The 22,938-nt window shown below is 35.1% G+C and overlaps 2 protein-coding genes across 2 annotated transcripts in view; one reads left to right on the top strand and one right to left on the bottom strand.

Annotated features, from left to right (window-relative positions):
* Positions 1-15,592, top strand: part of pb (homeobox proposcipedia) — a 34,826-nt gene extending 19,234 nt beyond the window's left edge. The window contains exons 4-11 of the mRNA XM_081981339.1: positions 12,257-12,399; positions 12,874-13,192; positions 13,250-13,383; positions 13,667-13,871; positions 13,927-14,166; positions 14,225-14,464; positions 14,925-15,073; positions 15,132-15,592. Coding sequence (XP_081837465.1) covers positions 12,257-12,399; positions 12,874-13,192; positions 13,250-13,383; positions 13,667-13,871; positions 13,927-14,166; positions 14,225-14,464; positions 14,925-15,073; positions 15,132-15,449 — 1,748 coding nt within the window. The 3' untranslated portion in view covers positions 15,450-15,592. The remainder of the gene's footprint in view (positions 1-12,256; positions 12,400-12,873; positions 13,193-13,249; positions 13,384-13,666; positions 13,872-13,926; positions 14,167-14,224; positions 14,465-14,924; positions 15,074-15,131) is intronic.
* Positions 15,593-17,138: 1,546 nt separating this feature from the next.
* Positions 17,139-21,814, bottom strand: LOC145730240 (mesoderm induction early response protein 1-like). Its single transcript, XM_081981340.1, has 3 exons — positions 21,626-21,814; positions 21,488-21,553; positions 17,139-18,543 (listed from the first exon to the last, which is right to left on the bottom strand). Exon 3 carries the CDS (start codon positions 18,492-18,494, stop codon positions 17,577-17,579), a length of 918 nt encoding a protein of 305 aa, XP_081837466.1. The 5' UTR covers positions 18,495-18,543; positions 21,488-21,553; positions 21,626-21,814; the 3' UTR covers positions 17,139-17,576.
* Positions 21,815-22,938: the final 1,124 nt, after the last annotated feature.

Here is a 22,938-nt window from a genome sequence, read left to right as displayed (position 1 = left end):
GAAGGAACGGTGCAAGCTCGAGTTGTAAAATAAGAAAAACAAACTCGCTGATAATTTGAATATGTGCCCGAGCGGACTGAATCTCGGTGGCTACAAGATGTTTTTATCGTCGCGAAAGTATTTTCTCGAGTTTTGCTGGGGGATCGCCGAACTGGAGGGGAAAAACCACCCCTCGATCAGGAGCGTAACTTTTGATATCTTTGACAAGACTCCAGCCCAAAATTCTGGCAACTGAGTTGACCACACCTTTTCAGAGGGACAAAACGTGACACTGAAGTTATAAAAAAACGAAAAAAACGTGAAACTTTCTTAGCTTTTTGGCTGCTGTAAGAATTCAATATGATGAGATACGCCTCTGACTTTATGCATGCAGATTAAAATCCGGTGTTGGAAGCTAAATGGTCTGCTCTCCTCACTACCCCCTTCGCATAAATCTCATGCACGCCACCCTCCCACCATGATAATATTTAAGTAAATTTTTGCCCCATATAATTTTCAAGCGTTAAAACCACAAAACTGTTTTTCACATTCACTTTTTTTTTTCATGTGTCTTCAGTAATTACTGCAGGCGTTTCCAAGGTGCCGCCAATCCGGCTTCTTTTGCTGCCGGTATGCATACAACAAATACGTAATCCGCCTCTTATTTTTCATTTACTATAATGTTACACGTTCGTTCATTAATTCATAACGATATAAAAAGCGCAGGTGGTCCTTGCGATGACTTGCAGGGCGGCACTTTTTAACACGTTCCATTTGGCTACTGCATGACTAGTCGAACGTGTATGACAGATGAGTCAATTTTGCCAAGAAGGCAGAAATTACAGGGACGGAGTTTACTATTTAGTCAATATATGCAAAACTAACAACAGTATAAGGTAAAATGCATGCAAAATAATTACAAAATTGTTTGGATAGACGCCACCAAACCAAGATTTCTCAAATTTTTCTGGTAGTAATAATTTGTATTTCGTTTTCTTGAATTCTAACACAGCACACATTATTATGCGTTCTATTAGTTTTAGTTTCTACATATTGTCTTCATCAAAAATAACGCAACAAAACAATACTGAAAGGTCGAAGAACCTTACGACCCCAGACAATACTCAAAAGGCAAAAAGTCTGGTGAACGCCAGACTTGCTTAGAACTGCGAAGGCAATGTGTGACTTTTTCCACATTTTTTTATTATCTCAAAAACAGTTCAATCTACACTTTTGGGACCATGGCAATTTTTATAGACAAATGTTTAAGCTTTCAAATTAGTTTTATTTCATAGCGATTGGTTAAGAAGGGATCGAGTAGTGGCGTGCCAAAATTGAAAATTGTAATTTTTTTTCTTTAATTTTAGTTAGAATTTGCTACAGATCTCTGCGAGCCATAGGCGTAAAGCCGAGTTTTAGACTCTTTTTCACCGTATAACAACATTTTTTCAATTTTTTTCATTTTAAAAGTATTTCTGGAGAATTATAGACCCTTGTCGGTCTGCCAATCCACCCCATAGTGCTTTGCTAACAAAGATGAAATGAATTTTCAAGAGAAGTGTCGATAGAATGTGACAGAAGAAGCTGACAATGGCGGATTCCTGTCACATTCTACAGGTCTTTCTCTTGAGAACTCCGTTCCCTGCTTTCAAGAATAGGCCCCCAGGTTTGAGACTTCTCCCTATGCTAACTGGATGCAACTGAATTCGTGTAATTTTTTGGCCTTTCTTGCAGATACTTCTAGGCTGACAAATATCGTTCGTCCTAATATGGTTCACCTCTGACAACAACGGATCCGTTATTTGTTTTAGAAAGTATTATTCGTTTAGTTGGTTGAAAGCAGAAATGCCAAGACCCAGGGCTTTTATTAACTTTAATGTCTGACAGGGCTATTTCATCAATAATGACACCTATTAAGGTCAATTAACTAAGAAATAATGCCCTAGAACGTTATTTTTCATAACGCCCTCAGGTGAGGACCCATTTTTAGTAATATGTCGAATAACCCTTAATATATGTTTTTAGATATGCTTCTGGACAATTACACTAGTGTCACTTTTCTGTCTATTCGAGCAAATATGTCTGCTTTTGTACTTAAGGTATTAGATCAAATGTCCGCTTTTGCATCTAAAAGTAGTTTTAACAGGCTTTTAAGTGTTTTGAATATCTGTTTATGCATTTGAGAGATAGAACATCATATTCCTAAACACTTTTACATATAGAATTGATATCTAACTGTTTTTTTGAATGTCAAATGTCTGGTTTTGCAATTAAACACTTCTAGTGAGCTCAAAAACGAAAAATGGAATCAGTCTTCTTGCTACTAGCTAGTGTAATTATAAAACAAAAATGGATCACTTAAAAACTGATCTGGAAAAGGAAGAATTAGAAAAGTCTGAAAAATTTCCAGTTTACTTGATGCTCTGGAGCTAACAAAAGTGGAACGGAAGTCACGTACAGAAACAAACTCTAGTCCAAAGAGGAAATGAAGCATATGTGAAGTGAAGTGAAAAGTAAAATTCTGAAAAACTTCTTCAGCTTCAACTTTTTAATGAACTAGACTGATGGCCACTTTCTGTGATATTCTGCATACTTTTCTCTTGCTCCTTAGTCCTCTTTAGAGTATCAAGTAAATTCTTCAGACAATGCTATTTCTTTCTTTTCCAGGTCAGCTTTGAATTGATTCATTTTTGTTTTAGAATTACCCTGGCTAGCATCAAGAAGATTGATTTAATTTTTCATGTTGAGTTTATTTATTTTAGGGCTTAAAGTTCCTGAGGCAAATCTAGGCATTCAAGTTCTTGATATGAAAAGTAAAGTTCTGAAAAACTTCTTCAGCTTCAACTTCTTAATGAACTAGACTGATGGCCACTTTCTGTGATATTCTGCATACTTTTCACTTTCATACTTAATTTAACAACCCAAGTACGTTTTTTACACTTACAGACTGATAATTAAGATTAATTCATCCCGTATCTTTCAAAATATACTCTGATTAATAAATATGACAGGATCTTTGATGTGTTACTAAAATTAAACCTAACTTTTAAGGTATAAAGGAAGAATATTTTTTTATTAAAGTGCATTTACACAAAAATTAACAGTAAAATTTGTAATCTATAAAAAAAACTAGCTAAATCGTTGCGTTAATACACAACAATTTTCCACGATGAACCATCAAACATGTCCGTGATAAAGCCGTCTATAGCGCCAATACCTCGTTTCAGCAACCCCCTTTGCACCCCCCCACTTTCCCGATACCAATCCATCCCTGTGCTAGTTTGATTGACGGGTTCCTCATCAGTATTCCGACCTCGCGATTGGACAAACGCAGCTGTCAATCAAAAAGTTTACGTGCAGACCGTCCGCCCTACATACACACACACACATACAAACACGCCAACGGGATTGCCATGGCAACGGTTTGACGTGTTTTTGTTTGAAATTCGGTTTGTGCACGAAAGGCTGCGTAATCGGGGATTCGAAGTTAATCAAATAAATAATTGAATTGGTCCGTCGAATTTGATAGGACCCCCCTCCTCTCCCTCCGCTTTTAATGTTGCCGTATTTATTTATCGATATCGGCTGGAGTTGATTAAACCTGTAATATTCGTCCTGTTTTTAATAAAATATGCATGCAATAGTGACATTCGCTGAATCTACAGAATGAGTCAAAAAAAGTGTGTTCAATACAAGCCAGAATCTCACAGAGTGATTAGTAGCACAAAAGAACAGCATCACTAGAACGATTGAAATGCTGTTAATAACATAGCATACGAACATTTTGACCCAGAGCGTCACAATCTACATGATCTTTTCAATTAATATCTTCTCTTCATGAACACCTCTTCTGAGTAAAGAAAACGGGCTTAAAACGTCTTACTAAGTAGTAGTTTCCGCCCCAAAAGTGCCACAATGCTATTGCGTAACGATGGCTCAGTCACTGCCTCCAAAGTAGAAGGACTGGACAAATCAAAGTGTTGCTTTGCCGAGCTGCTTAACAGATGGGGTGTGGTATCCATGGAGGAGACAACTAGGGCCATTAAGAAAGTTAAAAATAACAAAACGGCAGGCTATGATAATATCCTAGCAGAAAGTCTGATACATGGAGGGGACGATCTAACCATACAAATACATAGCCTCGTGCAACAGAGCTGGAATCAAGAAATTATTCCTGACGAATGGAAGGAAGGTGTTATCATTCCACTCCACAAAAAAGGGGACCAAATGCAGTGTAAAAATTACCGAGGTATTGCCTTGCTGGGTCACGTTTACAAAGTATTCTTAAACATTCTGCTTCAACGTCTCTCTCCATATACTGAAGAGATTATCGGAGACTATCAACGCGGCTTTCGAAGCAGAAGATCAACAACTGACCAGACTATCCGTCAGATTCTGGAGAAATGTTGGGAGTTTAACAAGAGCCTGCATACCCTTTTCATAGACTTTGAACAAGCATATAACAGTGTTATTAGAGTGAGATGTGGGATGCTATAATAACTTGGTGTCCCGCACAAACTGATTCGACTATGTAGAGCGTGTCTGGAAGGGGCAAAGAGCCGCGTCAAAATCGATGATGAGTACAGCCAAACATTTCATATTAACAGAGGTCTGAAACAGGGGGATGCTTTCTCGCCAGTACTATCTTGCACTGGAAAAAGCAATAAGAACAGCATCAGTGAAAGCAGAGATTTTTGGCCCAGGAGGTCCCAAACTTATTTTGGCCTTCGCAGATGACATAGGCGCAGTGGGATGTACTGTTAATGTGAAGGAAAATTTTATAAAGATCGAAGAAGAAGCTCAGAGAATAGGTCTACGAGTAAATGAAGGAAAGACCAAATACATGCATGTCTCCCGCAAATCCGGCAGACTAAGATGGGCAGGGCACCTGCAAAGAAGCCAAAACGATCGCCTAATAAAACGGGTGTGGGAGGAGGCACCAATAGGAAAAAGACCACTGGGAAGACCCAGGCTCAGATGGAGAGATAACATCATTAAGGATGTGGTTACCCTTGATGTAGACAGACCAGCAAGAATGGAGGGAGATGACCCACGACCGCTCCAGGTGAAGGCAGATAGTCAAGGCAGCCAAGACCCACCCTGGGTTGTAGTACTACGGAGTAGTAGTAGTAGTAGTATTAGGCCTCTTGAGGACTTAGAAATTTTGAAATAGTACCAGTAGGAAAACAAGAAATTTCACATCTTTTAACAATATTACATTGAAAGTGATAACATAAGTCTACATTTCTTGGTCGAAATTGAGTTAGTTTAAAATAAAAAGCAGTTTGGTACATCCTGCCACTATTCGTCGTAACTCCTTAGGGAGGCCGTTAAAGGGAAAAACACCTTAAAACACTCTTTTAGGTTATGAAATTTCTTAATTTACACTTTTTAGTAGATACCTTAGTTTAGTACTCTAGTTGAATTAATTCGAATAGTTCAACTACTTTACAAAAGTAAGTAAGTAGTTGGTAATTGTAATTCAATACCTTTTTTTTTTGAATAATTGCGATAACTCTGGAACTTGCAAGACAGTGAAACTTAAGCTTACACAACCTTGTCTAAGGTAAAACCTTTAAAATGATTATAATTTCGGCCGTGAAGATGATAAAACTCTTTATGTTTTCGACAATACACATTGGAACCAGACATCATTTGTGTCGTATTACAACTGGACAATGCATTGACAAATTGCTTTCAAGAATGACTTTATTTAATTTTTTACGCTGTTCAGTTAGGCCCTGAAAGCCAGGTAAAGAGTCATTTATCAGCGGTTTTGGGATGTTCAAAGCGGATAAAAGTTGTTTGCGTTAATGATCAAAAGATATGTTTCGTTCAATACAAACCTGTTAAAGTAAGGATTGATTGAAGTGTGAAATGGTTAAAGGTGCTTTGTCACATCTCCGTTCTGGACTACACGCAATTTGCTGATTACAGCAATTAAGCTAATAATTATTAAGTTTAAGTGTGGCAATTGTGTATTTTTGTGAAAACATCATTTTTTGGTTTGAAAATTACTAAATTAACCACCCACTTTTATATTTAGGGCTGACTAAATGATCAAATATTAACACTATTTGCTTTTTATAACTCTCTAAATTGAAGTGCCCAAAGGGGTAATTTAAAGTACATTTTCATGTATTATCAAATTTCCTTCGAGGTGGCAGTGCTTGATATCAACAAGGGGAATTTTTCTGCCACGTAATAGTTAAACGTCAGAAAAAACTATTAGTCTTTATAGGCATTCATAAATAAATAATAAAGGGGAATACTTAACTTTCTTTCTCATAATGATTTGAAAATAGTGTTGACTTAATGTGTATTAATATAAAAGTTTTTCGTTGACCGTTCTGACAGAAAAGAAACAGTTCATTCATCAATAAGATATAATACCTTAATAAAAATAATTTTTGACAGTTGAACAAGATAAGTCAAAATGCACTGCAAATTTGTTGCACTTCCATCATTTGATAGTTTAACATTTTAAAACATTCGTTTTTTCGTGTCATCTAATCGGTTTGATCGTGGGGACAACTTCAATAATAAAAAATAGTTTTATAAAAACGTAAGTTATTCAGTTACATTTGAAGTTAAAAACATAAGTGTTTCGGTTAGGATTCTTGTATTAACGCTAAGCAAACGTAACGAATATCAAAACTAGCACGAATTGAAAATCGGGCAGGAAAACGAGAAATTATTAATAAAGTTTGACGTGTTTCCTATTCGTGAGTGATAAAGCACATCGCCATCTGTCACCAGGTGAAATTTAATATCAGTGCCGGAGTTTCATCCCTTCAGGCGGGCCCGCACTGTCTGTCTTCCGCACCTATCTGAATTTATTAAAGTTCGAGAAGAATGAAACAAATATTGAATCGAATTGTGCACTGATGGGATTTTAGGTACGAACTAGACAAGACGGTTTCAATATTAGTGGAAAAAACACTAAATTGCGATGGTATCATCGAATCTAAAACAGCCCATCAAACCAAATTGCACAACCGGATTGTTTAAACAAAACGCGGTTCCATTTGACCTTAAATCCTGCTTTTATCGTGGCCATCAATCGACGATTTTATTTACAATTATATGATGGGTAAATATTTAAACTTATCTTTTCAAAACTTATTATTCCTAATGTACAAAAAAAGCTATGGAAATAGATGAGAATGGAAAAAAAATTAAATTGCGGTTATTATTTTAATGACACCCTCCGAAGTATGGAACAATGGTTGACTAGATGCAGCCATTGTTCGAGGCAGTACCATGGGAAGGCAGCGGAAAAACAATCGGCCAACCGGTACTCGTGTATTTATGCGTTGTAAACATTTGTAAGGCAGCCGACATTGTTCTTAAATGGTGCCGTTTCGGTGTAGTATTCAACGAGTTTGTCTGCAGTACTTTACTGATTCATTCCATTTTTAGTTCTTTGGTTATTTGTTAAACCAATAATATTAATATTGGTATCCTATAAAAACAAATCGTTGAAAGTGTCCTAGAACTTAAAATAGTACGTAAATTAGTGCTTAGGTTATGTAAAATGGTATATGTTACCTTCAACTTTTGAACGTTTTTACCCTTCAAATCTGAAATGCAATTCCAATTAAGTATTCTGTTACCAATTAGTTTGTGCGTGCATTTTCTGGTGATTTTGATTTCAAATTAAATGAAGTAATTATTGATTTATGGCACGTGTATATAACTAAATAACATTGATAATGAATTAAACTATAAACAAAGAAGCAATAAAAAAGTGGAAGAAAACCTTCTTAACTAAGTGAATCTAATGGAAACAATGAAACACTATAACATTGCAAGTACCAATATACAGTATCATTATAAAGGAGGCTTAGATCCTGCTTATTTCTTCTCTTTGACCATGTTTGAATTCCTGGTATTGACAGAAAACAGGTAAAATCTAAATAGACGTAGTTACAAGTAGTATAGGCAAGTTAGTCAGATCGAGTGCACTTTCTGAGCTTAACAAAATTCAGCAAACAAAAATCAGAATCACATCGCTTAATGAATTCGAGAATTTTCAATGATTTGCTATGTGAGAAACACGATTAATCATCAAGTCTTGTTGAATTACAGCATAAGTATAGTCAGTAGGTATTTTTTGGCATAGAACATTTCATTCTTGAATTAGATCACATTCATCATATAACCCTCAAGTACAATATTTAACATCATTCGCATACAAGAGAAATTTACTACTTTTGAAACAGGATCGTATCTCCTTCCTATGTAAAAATAACAAAAAAACATAAAGAAGGATAGTTGAAGGAAATTTCATTTCCTAGACGACTCAAAGAAGACAGTTTTGACCCTAAATGGTCGGCCAAAAAAAATATCTGCCAAAGAATGCAACAAGACACGTTTAGTGTTTTACTTTCTCGATAAAAGCCAAAATAGCCTAGTATTGCAAAATGGAGGAAAGTGTTCATAACCTCTGATTGACCACCATTCTTCTGAAGACATTGCCTGATGTCAAGTCAGGAGATCTTGGGGACTAGGAGTGTTGGTCTCTTCTTTCAATGTCATATCCTCTAAACCGCTGGGACATCGTCGTGCTGGTATCACATTATGCCTTGTCTCATAACTAGAGGAACTTTCTACACTTTCTGCACTGAAGATTATGAATCCTAAGTAATAATTCTACGTCATGGGACACCGTGTATATCAACTCCAAAGTTCGAGTAAATGGTTTCGTTTTGCTCAATTTTAATTATTTCATTAGATTTAAAAATCGGAGTAACAAATGAAGTCCAGTATTCCATTTCCTGAGTAAAACCTTTTCCTCCTCCTACTCCTCACCCAGGCGTTTTGAAGAGAAAAGTCAAATCTTAGTTTGCGTTTCTGTGTTGTATTCCTGATGATAAGGTCTTAAAACGTCTGAAATACAAACTGTCAAGCTTATACAACTTATTTCCTCTGTCCTAGACCACACTTCAAGAATCCGTCTACTGTGTGATCATAATATTCTAAAATCGATTTGTCTTGTCTAAACTGATATCAATTATTAAATTAACGATTTTGGTAAGTGCATGCTAAATTTAAAACTTGGCATCAATTTATAAACACTGTGGTCGGGACGTATCATCGCTAGAAGTTGAATTGATTACAGTTTACAAACATTCAGGTTAGTTTTGCAATTTGAAGTACACAGAAAACAAAATCGTTTGCCACTCTTAGAAAAACATAGTCACAGACAGAAATATTGCATATTTTTATGTAGGTATATTCTAACATAATTGTTTCCATAAAGCCATCCAACGTAACCAATATAAAACTCAAAAGTTTAAGAAAAAGTCAAAGTGACAGTTTTCTTAAACAGGATATTCCTTTTGCCACTAGGTGAAAGAACCGGAGAAACGGAAACACAGAAACCAAACATAATTTTGCGATTGACAAAGCTAATCAGACTCTTCCTGTTATTATATGGTTGTTATTTTCTGCAAACCAAAGAAAAAAATTATCATGAGATTATTGGCCCCAAAACTTATTAGGCAAAGGAAAATATTATTTAGGTACTAGTAATTGGTAAAGTTAACTCTCATTGCAGTTTTTGACCTTACTCAACTACAACAGCACTAGACTGCGTAGGTACTTCATCAGTATGGTGACATACATATTGGACGTTATTTGATCAAAAGGCATCCAGTTAATAACTGATTATTATTTGATTTTTTACATTTTGCTGGTTTTCTTCTTCTGATTCCACTAAAATAAAACCAAAAACCGATCAATCTACTTCAAACTTTCCGAAGAAGAACGATTATAAAAAGAATGGCAAAATAGTTCCCGATAGTCTCTTGTAAATTTTAATTTCCAGGAAAACTAATAACCGGCCAGCTGCAGCGGCATCCTCGGGAGAAGCTCTCCCAACTCGAATAAGTCAAATAATGCGAAGTTATTTAAAGTGATTTAAAAAGCGTTTAAACTAAAATTGAAATTCACCCTCGGCTTGAGTCGGTGCACACGAGACGGCCGGTGAATTTCCATTTAATTTTTATATCGCGCGGATTAAACCTCGGTGAAACCTGAACGAGAGTGGGCGTGAAGGGGGCTAAAAACGGGATTCCGAGGGGGGTAAAAACGGCAAAGAGGCATAAAAATATTCCAATACCGGGGGGATGGAAGAGATGACGAGCTCTCGCTATTTTTTTTGATTGACAGCTGGCTGGGGTCCAATCAAATCGGGAATTGAGCGTATTGAGCAAAGTTTACCATAACACTTTAGTTGAGTGTGATCGATAATGGAAACGGGATATATGGGAACGAGATCCTATATATAGGGTTGATATCGATGAAGGTGTGCAAGTGTAATTTTCGAATGGATTTCCGTAATAATATGGAAATGATGAGTACTGATGTAAGAGCTAAGCGGGTGATTTATCATTTTTGAGTTGTTGCACGGAATTGGAGTGCTTACATAAACTAAACTTTACAGAGGTAAAGTTTTTAACAATATAACCTTTCACGATGCATTCTTGCCTTTTTATAGACAAAAAATTGCATAGTGGAAAGTTAAAATTAAATTGTTACGTTACTTAGCAGAGTAGAAAGTTTCCGGTTTAACCGTTAACTGGTTCTGTGATGTATGAGATGGAAAAATGACAGAAAATGATCATAGTCTTTAGCTCGTCATGTTTATGTATTTTTACGTTGTTATAACTTTGTAATCATCTAATATGACCGACCATTCATTATGTGTCTGTTGGTTTGCAAAGTTGCAATATTCCCATATATTTCAAAAGACTATAGTATAGACTATAGATACTATAGAACCATGGTCCTTTTTAAATGCCCTCAACAACGCCAGAATAGATTCTAGGTATAGTGCTCTTATAAAAAATTAACGAAGGTACGAAAACAGAAAGCTGTTCACTTTGACTACCGAAGACGTTTTCAAAAAACTTCAGTCGAAACAAAAGGAAATAAGGATTGATGGATCATTTCTAAATAGTCTACGCTTCGCAGATGACATCGTCATCATTTACAGTAACGTATGCAAACAAGCAGAAATGTATCAATTGAATAAAGTTTCTTAAGGTATAGGGCTGACAATGAACAGCAGCAAATGAACACAATGCAAGCAAATGATAAATGCATTCTGCCGGAATCAACGTACTGATTGGAGACAAGAACACTGGCTAGACAGAGTGCTGTTTCTCTTAGAGATAGAGTAGAGTGAGGTATCAAGAAATTAGAAGAAGGACCAGAGTTACAGAAGTAATCATGAGCCGAGTTAAAGCTGGGTAGGGCATGCACGCCAGAACAGTGAAAAATGGACCATTAGGGTTGTACTTTGGCGACCCAAAGAAACCACAAGAAGTAGAGGTAGGCCACAAAAGTGCTGGATAGATGATATAAAGGAAGAAGTAGGTCGAAGCTGGTTCGGATAGCACAAGAACGACAGAAGTTGAAGAAACACGGCAGAGAGGCCTATGTCCAAAAATGGATGGAAGAAGGCTGAAAAAGAAGATATTCTCTACAACAAACGGACCTACTCCAAAATACAGGGGTGAAAGTTTTAACAGGAAACACATTTAACGGGAGTATAAGATTGCACTTTAGAACGATTCTCATTGCTCTAATCTGATTTTTTCTAAATTGGTGTAGTTTGTATTGTATCAGGTTAACCATTATATTAAAGTTCAACATTGCAAATGGGAAATGACTATACCACAGGAACCCAACTTTTTTGAAAATTTTCTCATAGCGTATTACTTATAAGAAACATGGTCTTTATGAAATTTTGAAAAATAACGTGCATATAACATACTGATGATGTTCTCTGAAACCATTTACTTTGACTATTTCTTGCTTTTGTTTCACACTTAATCAACTCTAAATTACTTAAGTTAATAATTAAGATTCATACTGATATCTCAAACTTACCTACTTACCCAAATAGTTTATGCATTAAAATATACCTAATCTGTATATTTGGTAAATCTAACAAAAGTTAAATATAGCAAAAACGGGTGTTATTTTTAAAGTCTATTACAACAGTACAGTTATTTTCGGAAAGTGTTGCCTTTGTACTTTATCTCAATACCAAAACAGCTCCGTTCCTTTTATTGTAACGGGACAGTTGTCAATCATTTCTATTTCTCACCTTGTCAAATGGTTACAGCGAAACGATACCAAGTTTCCGTTGAATGATAAGGAAGTAGATTTTGAAATGTTTTTTTGAAAGATAACCGTCTGTGTGTACTATTTTAAAATGTGTTTACTTATTTTCAAATCTAACTTTTGCTTCATGTGTTTTTAGAAAATGGACTTCCTAGACGGCTGAGGACTGCGTACACTAACACCCAACTTCTTGAGTTAGAGAAAGAATTCCATTTCAATAAGTATCTGTGCAGACCAAGAAGGATTGAGATTGCGGCATCCTTGGATCTTACGGAACGACAGGTAAAACAATTTTTTTTGCGAAAAACTGTAACAAGATTTCTAATAATCTTAATCAGATCAAATTAAATGGCATGTTGCGAGACAATTTCCAATTATTTCCAGTTTAAGTAAAACCCACTTAATAGATCGAATAGTGCCGTCGAGTCGTTCCTAATGGATTTCGGTCTGATTAATGATCGAACAGAGACGAGAACAACATATTACACCAAACTTGAAACGTCTTTTTGCCTTTTTACATTAATTTCTTCGGAAATAATAGGTTACCAGACCGAGATTTTTCATTAGAGCGGTGACAGTTCACAATGTGTGCTTTGAAACTATTTGTCGCTAGGTCAACTTGAACTAATTTAACATTGAAAAGTTGACACTTGAATCATTTGTTAAAAGTTGTCGACCGTAAACACATGCAAATTTAGTACAAATAGATTTTCTCTCGTGTGATTATGGTAACTAGTAGAATAAAATTACTTTCAGGTAAAAGTGTGGTTTCAAAATCGTCGGATGAAACACAAACGGCAAACCCTCGGAAAGCAAGGAGAGGATGGAGACGACAAAGATTCGGTAACAAGCGAAGGGAGCAAAAGTGCAAAACTGTCGGACAAATTCCTCGACGATGAAATGTCCAAAAAAAGTTGTCAGGGCTGTGAAATGCCCCCAGCAGGCCTATGCGTCCCCCAAGAAGACGTTTCTGATATATCGTCTTCTAGGGGGCACAATAATAACACCCCTAGCGCCACTAACAATAACACAGGGGCATTTAGTAGTGGTAATTCTACTGGTGCTAGCAGTATTGGTAGGTCTTTAATACATTTAGTATTGGTGGTTTAATAGAAGTGTGATATTGTTACAGGAAGTGCAGGTTCGTTTGACAAATTGCTAGAAGAAGACTCCCGGTCGAATGAAGACTGTGGGGGTCCTGGTGGGACGGGGGGAGGACCGATAACGAAAAAAGGTAGAGGAACTCCAAATTCAACTAGTGTTAAGGTAAGTTCATTTTTCATGAGGAACCTACAGTTTTATTGTGCAACACTTATTTAGTAACACCCAGTATAAGTAATAAATGTGTTAATTTTGTGTTACTCCGTATAATAATAGATTTGATGAGAGAAAAACCTATTTGCAATGAATATTCGCGAATCTTTTGGAATGCATAAAAGCCAAATTCATAAACAGTTGGATAGGTAGAATTTGTTATCGTAATTGTTGACTGGAATCATATTAAAACTTAAAACCAACATTGTTTTATTAAACGTATTTATTTTTACAGGTCGAAAACAAGAACAAAAATTCTCCAAGCTTATGTGATAGAAAGGTCAACTTAGGCAAAGTATCTCCTAGTGGTTCCATTCATAAAGATCCTCTTGCCCAAACCGACCGAAGCGGCAACGGATCACCTTCTGTTGGTGTGAAACTTTCCCCTAAAAATCAAATGGTACCAGGCCCTAGTACAAACGTACCACATCCCACTTTAGGTAAAAAACACACTTTTTGTTACTTTAGAGAGATTTAATGGATATTTTACCAAAGGTATGCCACCCAACATGATGTATTCAACACATCTTCAACGGTCCTCCCCTACTACAGCAACAGCGATAGCGTCAGCTACAATAACTATCCAGAATATGCCACCAAATTCCATACCTCCGTTTGCTTCACGAGGTGCTGGACCTTTCGGAAGCCACCAGTACCAAGTTAACAATCCAAGTCATGTTGATTACAGCAAAAACAAAAACGCATATGCCATAGGACAACAAATATATAATGATGGTTGGTCAAGTTTAATCTACTAAAAAACGGTTTAAATGAAAATATTTATCACTTACAGGAATGTACAACCCTGAGCACCCTACTGTAGCAGAAAATCCCAACTACAACAGAAATCAGGCGCACACCAACTTGTCGAGAACAAACAGGGCAACGTCTCGAAACCAGAATTTCCATCAGAACTATTCGCAGCAACATGCAGCTTACGGTTATGGATACACAAAACCACACGGACCTGAAAACTATGGAGTTGCTGCAGGACAAACTAGTTACGGACAAGGTTATCACACAAATGAACATGGTAAGCCGTTATTTCGTATGTCAAAGTGTTGCCACAAGCCCATTAGTTATCAACCTTTGAGGAACAAAAATTACGATTTTTTCAATTCTCGTTTTTTTGTGGTAGGAAAGGTAACGGTACTGATAGTTTTGTACTAGTAGTCAAAACATATATTAAAGATAGTCTATGTAGAATACCTAGCAGTAAAAGCACCATTTAAGTATAGTGTTGTAAAATTTCAGTCTTATTGTCTATAGCTTATCTAACCGTTCTTTGTTTCATTAACATTGTAGCTCTGCATAAGAAAACAGTACATTTTCAAAAGCTTGGAATAGCTGACAAATGTGTTAAAATAAATAGTTTATATAAACTACAAAAGTCATAAGCTTTCATTGCATGACAAGTGAGCAATATTGCTTGATCGAGGGTGCTTTGTGGCAACACTGGCTTCTATTCTTAATACTGAAGTAACCAATCTTAGGCTCCTACCACCACTACCCATATACGGGAAACAACATGTACAGTCCGGAAGGCACTGAAAATTTACAGTCCCACATGCCCAATGCCGTCCAAGAAGCTAACTACTATACCAACGTCCACATGCAGAAGGAATTCCAACAGCAGAACAAGGTAGTCAATCCTTAAATTCAACCATTTAGTTAATGTATTTGTATAACCCAACCTTCAGATGGGGTACTATGAACAAGCATACCCAGCGACGCAGCTACCTACCAACGGTGATACCACGGCTTACCCATCAGCAATGGGTACAGAAATGTTCCCGGGTAGTGCTACAAATCCAGCAGGTGTCATGACCCCACCAGCCAGTGTCCAAACGGACAATAGCGACAGCTACAACAATTTCCATCAGTTTTACGGTGCAGACAACAATCCAGCTTTGGGCAATCAACAAGTAGCGCAGCCGGAAAGCAGCAACGGTTCTTCAGATTTTAATTTTTTAAGCAACTTAGCTAACGACTACATACCCGAGTACTATCAAATCTGATGCTAGACTTAATTACAGCAAATATGTATCAAAGTAAGTTTAAGTTCATCTGATCAGATAACTCACACACACAATTATTGATAAAGGTGATTCAGTAGAAATATGTCAAATCAATGTTTTTACTATCATAATTTTGGTGAACGTAGCCGTATTATTCACCCAAAAGGTGTCTGTTAAACGTTTTCTGTTTAAAATTTGTAAATATAGGTAAACTATTAGACAATCCCACTGTTGATATGTAAATATATAAATGTTAAACAATCAAAAATTGAAGGTTTCATTGTACGGTCAGCAAAGTAATTTTGTACTTAAAATTGGAAAATTATTGTGATTTTCTGAGGCACTTTTTGTATCGTAAGTCCAGAAAGTAAAATTGTTGTGTAAATTTTATAAAGCACCATACCTTCAAGTGCAATATTTATGTGATGGTTCATATTAACTTCAGGCATAAAATGCAAACAAACTAACTCGAACTAACCAAACTACATTAGATCTGTGGTTAGACAGTAAATTTGAACAAAAACAAACAAAGTACGTCAGTGAGCGCAACATTTTGTGAATACCACAGTATAAGTTTCAAAAAGAATCAAATGTTAGTGTGTAAAAGTTATGTAAATAAGTTACACTTTTGTTACGTTACATGTAAAAAGTTTGTTGTTTTTAAGTTTGGATTCGATGTACAGCCTAATTCGATAACACATTAAATCATAATTCTAGCATTTTAATTCTTATGAGTAACATGAATATATGACATTAGCTTTAAATTGGTGTTTTTTTTTTTATTTGACACTAGCACAGTAATCATAGTAAACTTTAACACCGATTTTAATATATGAATTGAAATCTCTCGGATTTATTTTTCTTTTATAACGCGCCATCTAGAATTTTTAGCGAAAATCTTAAGAAAAATCGATTAACAAACCTTTATTTTATACCTACTCTCGTACCAAATCGTTATAATTTGCTTCTGCTCTAGTGGCATTAGTCTCAATCGGTTTTAGTTTTTAAACTATAAATGTAAAAATTATACTTGTCCTGAAAAGTACTCAGATGATGTTAAACATACAACGGCATTTGAATGATAAGTATGATACAAAACTCCTAATATGGCTTTTAATTCAAGATTGAACAGTGTTATATCCATTTTCCGGAAAAATCGATATTTCCTCGGACACATGACGTTAATTAAGAAACGCCCAAAAACGTCCCGAGATATTGACCTAAATAACACTTCCTTATGTTAAAACAAAACCAAAAAAAATTATTCGTCAATTGGGGACTACTTGAAAATTTCACATTTTGAACGCACTTCTTTCACACTCTGTATAAGGCAGTTAGAGTGCATTAAAGCAAAAGTTTTTTACATCAGTAAAAAGCCAATAAACTAAGCCCAATGACAGTCCAAACCGCATTAAAATCTGTTGATTCGTTTCGAAATGGCGACATAGCGACAACAGTTCGTGTCTTAACTGTTCTAGAATAAAAAGTCAGAACGTCAGAAGCTCCTAACTGAATACTTCAAAAAAATTGCCAGAGGCAAATACTTCTGAAGACTTCCCAAAATATGCCAAAGGCCTCTACAAGCGTCCAAAGTCTTTCAAGACTTTTTTTTAAATTGCCGAAAGCTTCCAGAATCATTTTAGAAGTCTCTAAATACTACTGTAAATTGTTTAAAAAAAAAACACAAAATAACACTACACTTATAATCTATTTTATAGAAAAGATGAAAAAAGATATAAAGCATATAGTAGCTAAATAAATAGAAGATACAAAGAACAAGGTCAAATAAAAAATACTGTGTAAAGAATTTTTCCCAGATAATAAATTTTGTATCCTAAAAGAACAATAACCACTCAAACAATCTTAACATAAGAAGCATACTCGCAACACAAACTTATAATTTTCTGGAATATTTTACGATTAATACTTGCATGTACTTGTTTTTTTAGTAAATTTGCCTATTTATCCCGGATTTGATCAACAGTTACACTTCGAGATCAACTTATGTATAAAATAAGTGTTGAAAAAAGTTTGTACTCTAACTTCAAAAATTAAACATCTGACCCAAATAGAAAAAAAATATTGCAATATCATCAGGTCATGTAATCTACATGTACTAGCATCCATTTAAGGATTAACGACGTTCGGCGACGAGCTTCGGTCCCGAAAGTCGCTAGATTCTTCTAGAAACCGGTCCATAAAATCCGTAACCCCCGGATGCAATACGTACTTCTTCTTTTCCAGTCTAATCTTATTAGCAAACATATCGTGTCGTTCGCTCTTCTTCCACAAGTAGTAGAATTGCACCAGTTCCCCTACTGATCTGGTTCTCACTTTATTCTGTTGGCTCATCCAAAAGTTCTTCCCAAACAATCTGATACCAGCCTCAAAGTTCCTGCATTCCTCTTCAGACCAAATTTGCATGTTATCATCTTCATAAAGATGTTTATTAATTTGGAGACGTCGTAAAGCTTCTTCTGTGTTATGTCCACACTGTTGCAACAAGTGTAACGCCGGTTCGCTGTCTCTTAAATGTTTTCCCATAGGAAGTGAAGCTTTGCAAATTGTTGCTGCTTGTTTTAAGTAATCTTCCACTTCACTTGAAGATAAAGGAGTTGGCTCCCACAAAAGTTTATCATCATTCTCATAGGGAAGAGCATCACCGTAGGGAGACAACCCATCTGGAATAATAGCTTGATAGTCCCCTCCCACCATAATAGTTTTCATTATCATAGGCGTGGCCTCTTCTGGAGAATGTTTTAAGTGAAACCGATCTTCATCTTCTTCGATCACTTTAGAGCGCAGCAATCTGGAAGCATCAGGGTATTTATCATCGTAACGTTTCGGGTGTTCATTCTCCTGGTTCTCGGACTCGTAGAACAGTTTTGAGAAATTTGGGCTTGACATGTCTGAACTGGAACTAGAATCTCCCTCCTCGAAACCTATTAAACCTTCTGAATTGTTGCTCAAGTGACTGACTGATGATTTCGCTTTTATATAACCGCTTCTCGAATTTATTGCTATGGATGTTCGATAAATTTCCATTTTATGGGGCCCCGTTCACTTGGAAGACATTGTGATTTGTTGAGAGTATCTGCAAATAATAATGAGTTTATTGTTCAATGTAAGACATTTACATTTAAAGAACAATCATAGTAAAAGGTTTTTTTTTAGAAGTTTGATTTTTGACCAGACTAGCCAGAACAACGCTTGCAAATCGTGTAAATTTATTTCGATATAAACGTTCATCCTAGCAAATTTTTCAGATAAAAATAGATCGTTTTAACATTATACACACTCTGAGTGATAATATGCATCCGCAGACCCGTCGAAAAGACAGTACAAACTGAAGAAATAGTTGGTGCTTTGGAGTACAGTGTGAAGAGGACCTGAATGAATCAATTTCGCGTGCACAGCAATTGGAGCTGTGTCCAGCCAACTTATGGAAGATTGTGCGAATAGAAATTGGGTTACTAGCTTTACGAGATACATCTCGTGTCGCACATTTGAAAATAAATCTGCAGAAATTGTTCCATTTATGTAGTTCTGGAGTAAGTCTAGACATGATTAAATGGCTAACTTTATTGAGCAATAATCAGTATTCACCGGTCAAATTGACCAGAAACACTGTAGACTGGTCAATAAACAAACCTCTAAAAAAAACACCCTTTACATGAGCAATACGTGCACTACAGAAATAACTTAGGTACAAATACATCAAACCTAAAATGGTTTACTAATTTAACAATTCTTCTATTTGACTAGAAAACAATGTTTTGGACGGATTGCAAAATTTGTCTATTTTTGAGCTAACATTGTTGTATAATTTTCACATATTGAAGAGCGGTGACTGTTTCATAACGTTAGTTCTTGGACGTTCACTTTTAAGCAGCTCGCTTTAACGAATCGAGGTATGCGCAGTTTTACACACAAAATTATGCAAGTCGGTTTTTTCCAGGCTGCTCATTAAATTCATATTTCGTAAATATTCTCTCTAATGCCAAATAAACTCACCAGTAGTTCGTAAATATTTACACTTAAGGTAACTAGGTACTCTGAACCCTCTCAAGAGTGTAATTAACGAATTTGTCATAAGTCGGATTCCAGAATAAAAGGATGGCATATTCCAACTTAGTCCAAAGGTGTGGCAAAGATTCTAGTATTCCTAAAGGCAAAGCCCAACCGTTTAGTAACTTTGATCAAATAGAATGAAATTAAAAATTTCATTTTTTAAAATTTTCATTCAAACTATTTTTATTATTAAAACTACAATTCTTTACAAAGGCATGTAATTTGAAAACACGAAACTTTCCTTTAATTTGGTTTCAGTTTTTATAGCAGTTTGATCATCTTCGGCCGCTGCGGACGCAATTATTCTTCTGAAGCTTCCTTATATTATAACGTCAACCAGTGTAAAATCGCGGAAAAACGCAAAAGTTCTCCAAAAAAGAATAGTTATTTGCGCAACTAGGGAGGAAAGTGCAACTTTTGCTGAAAAGAAAGTGCTGGTAGAGAAAAGCACTTTTCCTTATCAAGTGTACGCGTAGGACCCGTCTATCTTTCATATTTTAGGGTTAATTATCAAACCATAAATGGCATGCAGGGCAAAATGGGAGAACGTCACCTGTCACCAGCTCCTGGTTGAATATAACCCAAATTGGTTAGTGTAGATAAAAAAGGGCACATATGGTTGACAATGTAATGTTGCAATAAAGACTCAAAATACTGTTGCAGGAAAGCTTAAGCTGGAGATGACGCGATAGTTATTGATTGATGAGAGTCAGACAGATGGAAAAACCAGAAGAAGACTGGATGATTTCAAATGTACCTTATATTATACATTATACAATGACAATGTCTCATAAAAATAATGAAAATATGACAAAACAATTCTTAATAACAATGAAAAACAATTAAAAACTAGAGATCTTAAAATTTTTGTGTTTGCAACTTATTAAATCTACTTTTTCTAATTGATAGAAAAATTCAGATATATTATATAAATAGGGATTTTTACCTTTCATTTTAAAAACATGACTTAACTTGATTTTTATTAACTTTTACAAAGGCTCCTTTGGTAGCAGTCTGAACAATTATTTGATGAATTTTTGCCTTGAGTTTTACACACATACCATATACTAAATATACATTTACACAAACAACTAAAAATTAAAGAAATAAAACTTTAAGGTTGAAAAAGAAAAAATATATTAAAGGTAGAACAGTTTTGTTGTATAAGGCAGTATAAAGCAATTAAAAAAAAAGCTGTGAGAAAAGTTAAGTCTTCTATGCAATTTCAATTTGGTGAAAGACAGTAGGTATAATGCAAAGTCAATGGAAATTGGTGATTGTATAGGATAAATCATCCATATCCCACAGTAGCTTTAATTTTAATAAACCACAAAATTTTCGAATTTTTGTTATTTATTCCTTTTGCATAATCAATCAAGGGTAATGATGATTTAATTTAGATAATTTAAAGTTCTCAATGTTCACCACAATTCAAAACATGTTAGTACATACTGGTACTTGTGTTTTTGGACAGTTGAATCTACAGTTGTTAATAAGAGAAATGTTTTATTCATCTGGCCAAAGGTAAGTATGTTCTAAAATGCTAACTATACTGAAACAGCTATCTGTGTCTGATAAATCTAATGATTTTGTTAAAAGTCCCAATAATGTCACAAGAATAAGAACAAATGGCTAATGATGTGTGTGCAAACACTTGCTGATCCTTATAGAAAATACTGTTTGTAGACAGTAACATAATTGTAAACATACAAAAATAGAAAAACAAATGTATACCTATAAGCTTTGTATAAACAAGACCATTGTAATTTCACATGTCTAAGCAATCAAGGTGCTAAGCAATCTATTAAATTATACTGTATTGTTGGTGTTGCATAGCAGTGGCATATGCTTCACAGTACTACCAATACATCTCACATATCAGAGTTGTAATGGATTTTGCTTGACTTGTCATTTAAATAAATAGCAAAAAACCCGAGAAAAAACCATAACTATTGCTAACTGCTTACCCGAGCAAATTCCTGAACACCTTACTGCCCTCCTAAGCTTTCTGGTTGATTTTATATTGGCTGTGGCTAAAATATAAGTAACAATATAATAAAGACAACAGGTTCTTTTCAAGTTAGAGGTTCAATTATCCAATTTACCTCCAAGGTTTTCCAGCTTACTTCCACTGCAGATACAAGCTTCTTATAAATATATTTTAATAGACAATGTTAGTTTAGTATAAACTATGAACAGTTTAATTAGATGAAAAGCACCCAATTAAATAGCAAAAAGCCCACAACTATTATTTTTTTTTGTTTATTATTATGCTATTTTATTGTTATGATTATTTGACAACATTCATATGGTAATATGTCAAATATGTCTTGTTTTTATTCAGTCTGTCAATTATCAAAATTCTACACACTGTGGTGTAGTAGTCGATGGATGACGTCACTGGTGTCCTTATAGCATAGCAAAAAAGTGATAAAAACATTTCCTTTTTTTAACCATATCGTCCACTCTGTTCTCTGTACGAAACTGGTGTTAATTATGTTAATATTGAGTATAAATATATTTAATTTACGTAATAAAATACGTATATTGACTGCAATTAGACGAGAAGACACAAGAGCATTGTCATTGCTGGCGCCCTCTTTAGAGGTAGTAAAAAACTACGTTTAAGGACAGCTATAGACCAATTCACTCAATGCTGTGGGCTACAGTGGACTGTTGTTAAGTTAAGTTTAGATGGCGCCACAAGTAAGAATTTGGTAGATTCAGTAAGAAAGAACCTTCAATTAGTTATTATCACTTATCACAGATATTATTCACTAATTATTAATTATTATTGAAACAATATTTTACAATTTAGTGCGTTATTAATAATATTATAATTATTATCTTTAGATTGTTGCTAATTAGGGGCAGTAAACACTAATGTTACTAATGTGACGTCACAAGTTGACAGAGTGTTTAGAACAAAATGGTGTAATAAACGGTTTGCCTATTAGCGCTCTTTGTAAGTCAATAAACAATTATCAGGAAGAATTCCGAAAACAAGTCACTTTTGTGGTAAGTCTCTGCTTTGGCTAATCAGCTGATAGCTGTCATACTTTAAGAATTTAAAGACAACCGGAAACAATGTACTTATATTCCAAAATTTGTGTACAATTTTTTGTATAACTGTGCTCACGTTTATGACGAGTTGACAACGTTGCACCATACTGTTTTGTTACGTCATTTAACCAGTATACAGTAAATCCCTGCTCTGGCGGAAGATTTGAAAGTAACTAAATTAAATCAAAAAATTATATGTTATAAACTTAGGTCAAAATAGTTTATTAAGAAAATTTAAAAAATACATGCAAAAATACTGTATACTGACTTATGATGGATCAAAACTCAAAAATTTTAAACAATGACTAAAAGAACATTATTTTTATAAAAATTAATTAGTTTCAACGGTATGACT

This window comes from Ips typographus, linkage group LG6 (genome assembly GCF_016097725.1).
Source record: "Ips typographus isolate SLU linkage group LG6, UJ_Ityp_2.0, whole genome shotgun sequence".
NCBI lineage: Eukaryota > Metazoa > Arthropoda > Insecta > Coleoptera > Curculionidae > Ips > Ips typographus.
Note: the sequence above shows the minus strand (reverse complement) of the source record. Positions and strands in the feature narration are given on the sequence as shown.